This window comes from Bufo bufo, chromosome 11 (assembly GCF_905171765.1).
Source record: "Bufo bufo chromosome 11, aBufBuf1.1, whole genome shotgun sequence".
NCBI classification, from domain to species: Eukaryota; Metazoa; Chordata; class Amphibia; order Anura; family Bufonidae; genus Bufo; species Bufo bufo.
In genome coordinates, this window is record NC_053399.1 from 47,843,849 (window position 1) to 47,856,478 (window position 12,630).

At 43.0% G+C, this 12,630-nt stretch overlaps 1 protein-coding gene across 1 annotated transcript; it reads right to left on the minus strand.

Annotated features, from left to right (window-relative positions):
• Nucleotides 1-583: 583 nt before the first annotated feature.
• On the minus strand, nucleotides 584-2,596 carry CCDC177 (coiled-coil domain containing 177). Its single transcript, XM_040412492.1, has one exon. The coding sequence runs from the start codon at nucleotides 2,594-2,596 to the stop codon at nucleotides 584-586; it is 2,013 nt and encodes a 670-aa protein (XP_040268426.1).
• Between the last annotated feature and the right edge of the window lie 10,034 nt (nucleotides 2,597-12,630).

The window sequence follows — 12,630 nt, forward strand, 5'->3', positions numbered from 1 at the left end:
ATATTGTTTTTATATGTTTATAAATATTACTCAAAAAATCCATGAAGTCTGATATTCTGACACCCACCCTACCCGACAGGTGTCATATCATTGAAGTTTACCATTCTGATAATTGCTATAGAAAAAAAATATTTAAAGTTGCCCAATTAACACAAATTTTTTCAACTCACGTTTCAATTGGAACCTGCAAGATTCTGGGTTCAACTGGAGAGGAACAGTAGAAATATCTTGTTAGGACGATAACGTGCATGTATTACCTAATAACTCAGTTCATGACAAGTCCGTTTTAGTATACAAGCAGCTTATTAAATTCAAATGGTAATGGTATCTGGGCATGTTTTAGATTTAGTATTGCGAATATGTAGATATGGCTACAATTTAATTTATGGGGCTTAGTAAATGGAGTGAGCGTAATCTGCCAATTAATGCCTATGATACTGACCTATGAGAAGATCTTTGATTGGCCTTGCTGTTACCTTAACCATTACTGCAAATATTGTACAACATTCTCTAACACCAGACATACCCTGGTCCCTGCGCCAACCCAGGCTGGCATAGATATGTCTATTTGTCCTTTTGACTCTCATTTCTTATTAATGTTTGCATATAATTCTGCTTCCAGGGCCATTTTATCAAAAGTACGTGTGTTGGTTTCAGCTCTTACTTTCTCCCGTATATTAAAGGAGGCCCTGGCCACTAAGCGTGCGTTGTCCAGCACAGTCTGTTTTTCTTTAAATATATGTTCACTGCGCTCAAGCTTCTTTTCTATGGACATAAGAAGTTCCTGTCTTTTCATGTCCTCATTCTTCAGTACCTTTTGTCGATTTTTCCTCTGGATCTTCTCCTTTTCCAGTCGACTTTCCACTGCTTTCCTAGATTTGTGCTGCACAACTTCATCGGCTACCTGAGATGCATGCTGCAGCCTTCTCTCTGCTGTCTTGGACAGTTGTTTCAAATGCTCTACACGCTCTTTCTCTTGTTGCTCTGCTGACTGCCTTGCTCGTTGAATTTGTTGCTCTTCCCTTTGTGCTCTAGACCTTAGTTCTTGGTTCTTTTTCTCAAGTAATTGTCCCATATTTTCTTGTGTTTTATGCAGATGTTTCTCAAGTGTCTTCTTGCGCTCCTCAGTATCAGACTCCTCTTTCTGAGCCAATTCCTGAAGAATGGCTTGGTGCTTAATTTTCTCCATTTTGTTCTGCAGAATTATGTTTACCTGCAGCTGCTGGGTCCTCTCCAGTTTTTTATTCTGAGCTAACAGATACTTATCTTGCAGGAAATCATCACTTGGCTGTTGAGCATCAGTTTTCTTTAGCTCTTTGGATGTTTGACTTTTTATTTGGCTGGTGTTCTTTTGCTTACTTTTCCCTCTACTTTGTTTTTCCATCTCTGCAGACGTCAGCTCCTCTAAAGAGATTTTGCCATGCCTACTTCTGACATGAGACTCAAACATTCGTTGTCCCTGTAATATAGCTCGTTGCCTTTCTCTTTCCTCCAGACCCTTTCTTAAATCTGAGCTCTTTCTCTGAGTTTCCCATTGTAAGTGAGCCCAGTAACACTGCTCTTTCCTGATGTTCTCCTCCTCATGCTTGGCAATCATAATTGCTGCAATCTTCCTATCTCTTGAAGGTAATTCATAAATCCCTTTTTTTTTTACCTCCTTAACCATTTTTTCAACCTTCTTTGTTGTTTGTGGTGAATGACTAAGATCCCCAAGGCTAAAACTTCGACCCAAAAGGGAATCAACTGTATCCAAAGTCCTAGATTTTGGAATAAATTGTGCTGTTCTACCTCGTAAGCTGTCCCCACTGTAAGAAGAGGTCATGGATTCTGAGGATGTTCTACCAGAGGTACCATCTCTCATTTTCTGTAGGGAGTCCAAAGACTGACTTTTATTTTTTCTTGGGATTGGATGAACAGCATCGCTGGTCATTTCCTTAGTCATTGATTCAGTACTGCTCTGAGTATCGTCAGATTGGGAGCTATTGCTCTTTTGAGCCCTGGAAACGGAGGCAGGTTGCCTTTTGGGCCGCAGTGGTTTGCCTCTTTGTGTGAGTTTTGAAGGTAAAGACTGAGATCTGGTACTATCTTTGGAAAGATGTGTATTGCTTCTTTGGGAACCAGTGCTGGATGGAGTGTCACATCTCTTGGATGCTGGGGAGTTTGCAAGTTCTGCCCGAGATGGCCCTTTCGAGCTACATGGGGACCCAAGATTGGTGCTGAGCACTAGTGGTAGGATCCTTCTTTTTTCTTGACGGATAATCCTTTCCCTCTCCTCCCTGCACATTTTCAGCTTTCTCTGTCTTTCTATCTCATAAACCTCACAAAGACCGGTAGCTACTCGCATTGACCGTCCTGGAGCTTCCCTCACTAGATCAGAAAGACTTCTAGATAAAAGTTCAACTGGTTTCACCATACATCGAGCACAAGCCTCTAGGGAGCGGGGACTGGTCAGCACATAACGACTTCCTTCTGCGTCAGGACATTCAAAGTTATATAGGTCCAAGTGTAACATAGGGGAATTCTCTCTCTGCCGTACAGATGCCCCTCCTGAGGCCTCTTCTCCACCTGGATCTTCTGTGGGTTCAGCCATCTTCATACCTGATATAAAGATGCCAAATACATGAATATGTTACCTTGTTCACTTGATATTTAGACTACACAGTGCATATGCAGTATGCCCCTGTCACAAGGGATTTCAAACAACATATGGTTGTAAACAGGTTGACCTGAGAAATTGAGCAGTTAGGCTTTGTATAGGCAGACTGGGTGAGAATTTTGGATGCGACACCTGACATTCAACTTGGTATCTCAGTTTCTATGTAGCCCAGCCTTCCATGCTCTTTTTTTGTTACCAGTAAATGTATTATTTATTGTTATTACATGTTATTAGTGTTTTATGCTCAAAGGCTATGTACACCTTTGGAGGCAATTTTAGTTTTTGATTGCATTTTACTCATTTTTGGCTAATAATCATATATTTTCAATTGGCCTTTATTAAAAATATTGAGCCGTTTTGTGACAAAGAGTTAACTGTTTTTCTTACTGTGTGACAGGTACTTTCACCTTATGACAAAACTTTATCTCTAAACCACTGAGAGGTCATAAACACTAATTTAAGCCACATTCTTATCAGTAAGATGAGAACTGAGCTATAATGAGTGTTTATAATGTCAGAGAGCAAAGATAAGGAGCTTGTCAGCTCCCCAACCGACGGAAAAGAGAGACTGCTACTAGAGCATCTCAGCTATGTACAGGCTTTATATTTTTTTTAATAAAGACCAATTGAAAAAAATGTTTTTTAGCTCAAAATAAGTACAATGCAAAAAAATAATAATATTGCCTCCCAAAGGTGTACATAGCCTTTAATCGTTTACTATACCGTTTACTGCCATAGTCTTAAAGGGGTTGTCCAAGAAAAACATGGCTGTGTCTGGTACTGTAGCTCAGCTCCACTGAAGTGAATGAGGCTAGGCTGCAATACCAAAATCAAACTGTGAAAATCGTGGCATTGTATTTGGAAGAAAGCAGTCATGTTTAAAAAATAAAATAAAAATTGTGGCAGATTTACCAATAGAGCAGCGCCTAAAGACCAATATACCCTTAGCCGGGTAAAGTTTTAAGCAAGTGTGAGTCAAAATAAATCAATTGCCTCTGACACGACTATTATGGACATCATGGATGGTGTCTAACGCTACATTAAGTAGGCAGAAAGCCACTAAATAAATTGTCTCCAGCTATGGCAACCTTGGCTTAGCCATAATAATACAGTGGGTCCTGCTGGCATACTTTTAATTTTTAAAAGTATTATTCAACACTGTAAAAAATTACTCCTATTTTCTTACAGTATAAGTCAATAGGAAGATTTATCTATGCACATGCATTGATTAATGAAGAAGTTATAGCCTTATAGCTGTATGTGTAATGTGCATCTCTAATTAATAGTGCCTTGTGGAAATGTAAAGAGGGTTTCCAGGATTTTTCTATTAATGGCCTATATCCTCAGGATAGGACATCAATATGACATCAGTCGGAGTCCAGCTCCTGGCACCCCCACTGATCAGCTATATGACGAGGCTGCAGTGCTAAACGTGAGCTTAGGCCTCTTCTTAGACTATGTGAAGTCACGTTCATCAGTTACATGGTCTAGGTGCAGCTCAGAATGGGACTAAGCTGGGTTACCAAGCACAGCCACTATCCAATGGACAATGCTTTGCTTGGTAAGCTGTGAGCAGGTTGTAGCGCTCACCAGAGCTCCAGTGAGTGCAGTGGCCTCTTCAAACAACTGATTGGCGTGAGTCAGGGATCTCCTAAAGGCTCATGGGCCATGGTGCAAGAGTTCAGCTTGGGCCCCCCTTCCCTCAGTGCTTTGTGGCAAGGGGCAGAGTGCACGTAGCCTTTCCGTTGCCTGAGGTAAAAATTTAAACAGCACCCTTCCCCCACCCCCATGCCAAATTCTCAACCTAACCCCTTCCCTCCAGCCCTACTATTAAAGACATACTTGGAAAACATTACATACAGTACAGTGCTACAAAACATACAGGTTAATACAGCACCACATACCTCTTACATCCAGTGATGTCTCCTCTGATGTAGATATTCTCTTTCCTCCTCATCTCCATTCGGACCAGACCGCCATGATGATTTCTTTCAGCCATCTCTCATCTCTGCAGAGTTTGACAAACGGACATCTTAGTTTACTTTTTCAACATCCTCCCACCTCCTGAACACCCCATTCTGCCAACCCCAATACTGTGCCCACTGTGCCCCAACAGAAACAGTGAAAATACTAGTACCACACAGATAGTACCCCTTCAGTAATTATTGGCATACAAAATAACTGCACCCAGGAAACAGTGTCCCTGACACTAGTAGTGTAATGTTCCCCAAAAAAAATTGTGCTAAGCTGATACTGGGCCAGGGTGCCACCCACATTAATAGTGGTCCCAAAAGTCCCACCAATAGAAATAATTATCTCCCAGAGTGCATAGTGTTAACAGTGCCCCCAATAGTAATAGTGCCCCTATTGTGCCTATACTAGTAATCATGTTCCTCATAGCCCCCAGAACAAATACTTCTCTAATAATGTGTGTCAGAACAAAAATACTCCCTTATAATGTGCACCAGTACAACAACAAAAAATTACATACAGTCAGGTCCATAAATATTGGGACATGGAAACACTTCTAACATTTTTGGCTCTATACACCACTACAATGTATTTGAAATGAAACGAACAAGATGTGCTTTAACTGCAGACTGTCAGCTTTAATTTGAGGGTATTTACATCCAAATCAGGTGAACGGTGTAGGAATTACAACAGTTTGCATATGTGCCTCCCACTTGTGAAGGGACCAAAAGTAATGGGACATAATAATAATCATAAATCAAACTTTCACTTTTTAATACTTGGTTACAAATCCTTTGCAGTCAATTACAGCCTGAAGTCTGGAACGCATAGACATCACCAGACGCTGGGTTTCATCCCTGTTGATGCTCTGCCAGGCCTCTACTGCAACTGTCTTCAGTTCCTGCTTGTTCTTGGGGCATTTTCCCTTCAGCTTTGTCTTCAGCAAGTGAAATGCACGCTCCACTTCTTTCCCTTAAAAAACTCTTTGGTTGCTTTTGCAGTATGCTTTGGCCGTCCAATGAGTTCTGAAGCATTTGGCTGAATATGAGCAGATAATATTGCCCGAAACACTTTTTAGATTTCATCCTGCTGCTTTTGTCAGCAGTCACATCATCAATAAATACAAGAGAACCAGTTCTATTGGCAGCCATAAATGCCCACGCCATGACACTACTACCACCATGCTTCACTGATGAGGTGGTATGCTTAGGATCATGAGCAGTTCCTTTCCTTCTCCATACTTTTCTCTTCCCATCACTCTGGTACAAGTTGATCTTGGTCTCATCTGTCCATAGGATGTTGTTCCAGAACTGTGAAGGCTTTTTTAGATGTCGTTTGGTAAACTCTAATCTGGCCTTCCTGTTTTTGAGGCTCACAAATGGTTTACATCTTGTGGTGAACCCTCTGTATTCACTCTGGTGAAGTCTTCTTTTGATTGTTGACTTTGACACACATACACCTACCTCCTAGAGAGTGTTCTTGATCTGGCCAACTGTTGTGAAGAGTGTTTTCTTCACCAGGGAAAGAATTCTTCGATAGTGACAGCTCTTTGGATCTCATCTTGAGAGTTGACAGCAACAGATTCCAAATGTAAATAGCACACTTGAAATGAACTCTGGACCTTTTATCTCATTGTAATTGGGATAATGAGGGAATAACACACACCTGGCCATGGAACAGCTGAGAAGCCAATTGTCCTATTACATTTGGTCCCTTAACAAGTGGGAGGCACATATGCAAACTGTTGTAATTCCTACACCGTTCACCTGATTTGGATGTAAATACCCTCAAATTAAAGCTGACAGTCTGCAGTTAAAGCACATCTTGTTTGTTTTATTTTAAATTCATTGTAGTGATGTATAGAGCCACAAATGTTAGAATTGTGTCGATGTCCCAATATTTATGGACCTGGCTGTATACCCCCTTAACTTTAAAATCAGACCCCCATATCAAACCTCTAATTAGACTCCCATATAAGATCATTAGATTAGACCCCTATATCAGATCAGACCTCCATTAGATCCTCAGATCAGACCCCCATATCAGACCTCAAATCAGAACCCTATATGAGTCCCCCATATCAGACTTCAAATCAGTCCCTCATATCAGACCTCAAATTAGACCCCCATATCAGACCCCAAATTAAACCCTCATATCAGATCCTCATATCAGACCCCATATCACACCTCAAATCAAAACCCTCATATCTGATCCTCAAATCGGACCCCCATATCAGAGCCTCAGATGAGACCCTCATTAGACCTTTCTGTTAGACACCCATATCAGGACCTCAGATCAGATCCCCATTAGACCTAATGTCAGACTCCCCCATATTAGACCTCAGATCAGACCCCCTTTAGACCTCCACATCAGACCCCTGCATCAGACCCCCACATCAGACCTCAGATCAGGACTCCATGTCAGACCTCCATGTTATACCCCCCATATCAAACCTCAGATCAAACGTTAAAATAAATAAACTTACCTCTCTTGCTTCACCACTACTCTCCAGGTTGGGAGTCCTCTCCTGCAGTCGTACTCCCTGGTTTTCTCTGGGCCTGCACTACACTGTCACCCGACTGCGTACATCTTCAGGTCATAGTGCGAGCCTATGTCCTGACGCTGTGTGCAGTCAGGACATTTAGTGCTAGCCCGGAGAAGACCAGGGATGAGGGGTGAGTACAGTGCTTCACTCACCTCTTCCCCTGCCTTCTGCTTCCATAATGGAAGCGCTCAGTAGTATTCGCTTTATAAGACACACTGCATCCTATAAAGCAAAAAAAATATAGTAATTGACAGTGCTCCACTGGCAAAGGGTGGCTTAGGGGCCCGGTCGCAATTGCGAACCCTATAGCTATGCCGCGTGGGTGCTGGGAGTCGGACCCCCTTCAGTCTCATATTGATGACCTATCCTGTGTATAGGCCATCAATATGAAAATCCTGGAGAACCCCTTTAAAGTTACGATCCGGTTTTTGGTCAATGATTGCATTACAAGTGATTCCCTGTACAGGGGTCTTTGGCACTCCAGCTGCTGTAAAACTACAACTCCCAGCATGCACACTTGCTTGGCTGTTCTTGTAACTCAGGCATTATGAGAGTCGAAGTTTCAGAACAACTGAAAGTTGCCGATTCCTGCTCTAATCTTCCAGGCAGCACGGTGGCTCCGTGGTTGGCACTGCTGACCAAGGACAACATCTGCATGGAGTTTGTATGTCCTCCCCGTGTTTGTATTTCCTTCCACACTCCAAAGATACACTGATAGGGAACTTAGATTGTGAACGCCATTGGGGACAGCAAGGGATGATGTTGGTGCTATGTATGTGAGTAGCATAAATAATATTATTATTGTAATTACTCCCATTAATAACATTGCAGGGCAGGGACACATTTCCAATCACTTCTTGTCACCTCTGGGCACCATCAGCAGTACAGGGGAAGTTTATGGCAGTCTGTATTCTGTTTCTATTCTGATATGCTGTCGAGCTTGTAATGAAAATTATTTAAATAACATATAAATTAGTAAATTGCTAGATTTGCAATTCCATAAAGTGCTCCGCATTAGAGGTAACATAAGAGAGGGCACATATTATTTTTTATTTATGCACACCTTCACTTTACATATGATAGGTGCCCAATTCAGGTTCCTGGGCATAAAATATAACTGGATGATATATAGTGCTGACAATAGAGATACTGATGAAGGTAGCAACCAGGGCCCAGCTCCCATTTGATCACCATTACAAACCATTCTATTAAACTGGGATTTCCAGTTGCTTCTGTACATCACCCAGTTTAATTTCACCATCACTGGCAGATGCTTTACTAATCCCCATGACTTCTGAGACAGAAAGAGATCAATGCAGGATAGATGATGGGGATATCAAGGCGGAGGGCACGGAAAGCCCACGACTGCTCGTGAAATAGATAACACCACAAGGAACAGAATCTAAAGACAACAATGCCTCATACCACGGTATCCTGTAGATTCCTATTGTCACTGGTGAGCCAGTACACAAGGGAATACAGGGCCATCTATGCATCTAGCGGATGGATGCAGGCTTCACACATGAAACACAAGAGTAGACGCACACCAAGGGTGAACTATAGCAATATGATGGGGGTGACAGTCAATCGCATCATGGAATATTTCCATTTTACCTTCATCTCCCACATCAGGATCTAGTGACGGGTGTGTTTAGCAGAGAGAGAGATTTCAGCACAGCACAGCGGTGGACAGCGACTAGAGAGCAGGGAGAGGCGGGTGTGGGGAACAGCTCATGGAGGAGGGAGGGGGCGAGCACAGGGAAGAGCTGGCGGCAGAGGAAGGGTGAGCAATATGCAGGAGAGGAAGCTGGCAGGAAAAAAAATAAAAAGCAGCAAAGAGCCATCTATAGAGCGGTGGGAGGGTAAAGCAAGGGCTAGCATGGCCATGAATGGGTGGGACTTCAGCTGATTGTACTAAGGGAATATACAAGGACAGCATGCATCGATGTCAGGAATATCTTCGCCAAATCAAGCGTCTAAATAAAAATATATTCTGTTCTTTGTCAGTTATAGCTGCAGGTGGCTTTCTAAAGGCGCAATCTCATCTTAGGCTACATTCACACAACAGTGGAAAAAAAATCGCCATTAAAAACGGATACGCTGTCTGTTTCTCTCGGCCATTCTGCATCAGTGCGTGCATGCATATTCCGGGCCGTGTATCCGTTTTTAATATCTGTTTTGCATCCATCTTTCATTAGTTTTTAACAACCGCTTAAAAGGGCGTTAAAAACAGATGTAATTCTTAGATTTTATTTTTTTTTTTTACATCCCCACAGGGCCCTCAGTACATTTTATGCCCCCCTCCCACATAATATATAAAACACACTCTCTATATACAGGATGTCTATTTACATATGGCAGCCTTACGTCTCGGTGGTGTGTATTATGCGGTAAAAGTGAGTGACATGTTTTCCTTATTCTGCGGCTCAATACGATCACACACGATACCACATTTTGTAATCTGTCAGCAGATCTGTCCCTATGACACTGGCTGACCTGTTCCATGTGCGCTTGGCAGCTGAAGGCATCTGTGTTGGTCCCATGTTCATATGTGGCCGTATTGCTGAGAAAAATGATGTTGTAATATATGCAAATGAGCCTCTAGGAGCAACAGGGGCGTTACCATTACACCTAGAGGCTCAGCTCTCTCTGCAACTGCCGTGTCCTCTCCACTTTGACTTTAGGGCAGATATGATTACATTAAGGCTACTTTCACACTGGATCAGTTTTGCCCTAATGCATTCTGAATGGAAAAGGATCCGCTCAGAATGCATCAGTTTGCATCCCTTCCGCCTCCATTCCGCTTTGGAGGCGGACAACAATGCTTGCAGCGTTTTTCTGTCCGTCTGACGAAACTGAGCCAAACGGATCCGTTCTGGCACACAATGCAAGTCAAAGGGGAGAGATCCTTTTTCTATGACACAATAGAAAACGGATCCGTCCTCCATTGACTTTCAATGGTGTTCAAGACGGATCTGTCTTGGCTATGTTAAAGATAATACAAACGGATCCGTTCTGAACGGATGCAGACGGTTGTATTATCAGTGCGGATCCGTCTGTGCAAATCCATGACGGATCCACACCAAACGCGAGTGTGAAAGTAGCCTTCCACTGCCTGGCCCTGTCATTCAAAGTGCAGAGAGAGCGGAGCCTCTAGGTGTAATGGTAACGCCCCCGTTGCTCCCAGAGTCTCATTTGCATATGATAAAACATAATTTTTCTCAGCAATGCGGGCACATATGTACATGGGACCAACACAGATGTCTTCAGCTGCCAAGCGCACATGTAACAGGTCAGCCAGTGTCATAGGTACAAAACTGCTGACAGATGCCCTTTAAAAAAAAATGTGAGAAAAATAATTTTCTGGCCCCCATAACTTTTTTTTGACCTTTTTAAAGTCCAATTGTTTAAAGCATGATCTGTATTTTTCATTGATACCATTTTGGGGTCTGTATAGTTTTTGATCACATTTTGGGGGGTTGGGGTGGAAAAAATAGAAATTCCACCATGGTCTTTTTTTTCCATTGTTTACAGATTTCACCATGCGGCTTAAATTATGTTACATTTATTCTACAGATCTTATTATTCTACCATCATTATCGCCTCTGAAACCCAGTGTCTGAAAGAAGTCAACAAGAGAAGCAAAAACCATTCATTTCTATAATCAGAAATAACTATGGGGGAAAATGGAGGGAGTGGGGCTCAAGTTGGGTAAACAGCCCCGGGGCCTATGGTGCACTTAATCCACCCTGGAGAAGAGCCCCTGCCGAATGGAAAGGTATGCAGATGTCCATTATGTGTATGTACAGGTCACTGGGTGATTGCAGTGTTGTGGGAGTGAGGCGCAGGGGCAATGGGCAGGCTGCAGGGGGCGCTAGGTGTTATTAGAAGCTCACTGCAATGTCCTACTTTGTTTTGTCAGCACATCCTGTAAATTGCAGTGAATGCACCAGTGCGCGCCGCCATGGCTGAAAAATATATTTGCTAATATCTTATATTCATTTTGTTGTGTGAGTATAGCATGCATTCATATGTTTTATGTTTGCAGACTGCTGCTGCATTGTGTTTGCTTGTACTTTTGTTTTGTACGGGTACACAAATGCATATGGAGTTTTGGCGGTGAGCCTCATCATAAATTAGGCACTTTCTCAGCCATCACAAGGGAGAAACAAAAACCGGCGTAAAACGCAGTCTTTGTAAATGATCCCTATTGTGTCTAGTGAGCCACCATCCGTTATGTCTCTGATCCCTATTGTGTCTAGTTAGCCACCATCCGTTATGTCTCTGATCCCTATTGTGTCTAGTGAGCCACCATCCGTTATATCTCTGATCCCTATTGTGTCTAGTGAGCCACCATCCGTTATGTCTCTGATCCCTATTGTGTCTAGTGAGCCACCATCCGTTATGTCTCTGATCCCTATTGTGTCTAGTGAGCCACCATCCGTTATATCTCTGATCCCTATTGTGTCTAGTGAGCCACCATCCGTTATGTCTCTGATCCCTATTGTGTCTAGTGAGCCACCATCCGTTATGTCTCTGATCCCTATTGTGTCTAGTTAGCCACCATCCGTTATGTCTCTGATCCCTATTGTGTCTAGTGAGCCACCATCCGTTATGTCTCTGATCCCTATTGTGTCTAGTGAGCCACCATCCGTTATGTCTCTGATCCCTATTGTGTCTAGTGAGCCACCATCCGTTAGGTCTCTGATCCCTATTGTGTCTAGTGAGCCACCATCCGTTATATCTCTGATCCCTATTGTGTCTAGTGAGCCACCATCCGTTATGTCTCTGATCCCTATTGTGTCTAGTGAGCCACCATCCGTTATGTCTCTGATCCCTATTGTGTCTAGTGAGCCACCATCCGTTATGTCTCTGATCCCTATTGTGTCTAGTGAGCCACCATCCATTATGTCTCTGATCCCTATTGTGTCTAGTGAGCCACCATCCGTTAGGTCTCTGATCCCTATTGTGTCTAGTGAGCCACCATCCGTTAGGTCTCTGATCCCTATTGTGTCTAGTGAGCCACCATCCGTTATGTCTCTGATCCCTATTGTGTCTAGTGAGCCACCATCCGTTATGTCTCTGATCCCTATTGTGTCTAGTGAGCCACCATCCGTTATGTCTCTGATCCTATTGTGTCTAGTGAGCCACCATCCGTTATGTCTCTGATCCCTATTGTGTCTAGTGAGCCACCATCCGTTAGGTCTCTGATCCCTATTGTGTCTAGTGAGCCACCATCCGTTAGGTCTCTGATCCCTATTGTGTCTAGTGAGCCACCATCCGTTATGTCTCTGATCCCTATTGTGTCTAGTGAGCCACCATCCGTTATGTCTCTGATCCCTATTGTGTCTAGTGAGCCACCATCCGTTATGTCTCTGATCCCTATTGTGTCTAGTGAGCCACCATCCGTTATGTCTCTGATCCCTATTGTGTCTAGTTAGCCACCATCCGTTATGTC

Excerpts from the sequence above, each read along its gene's own strand:
- CCDC177 (XM_040412492.1), bottom strand. The coding sequence starts at position 2,596 with ATGAAGATGGCTGAACCCACAGAAGATCCAGGTGGAGAAGAGGCCTCA.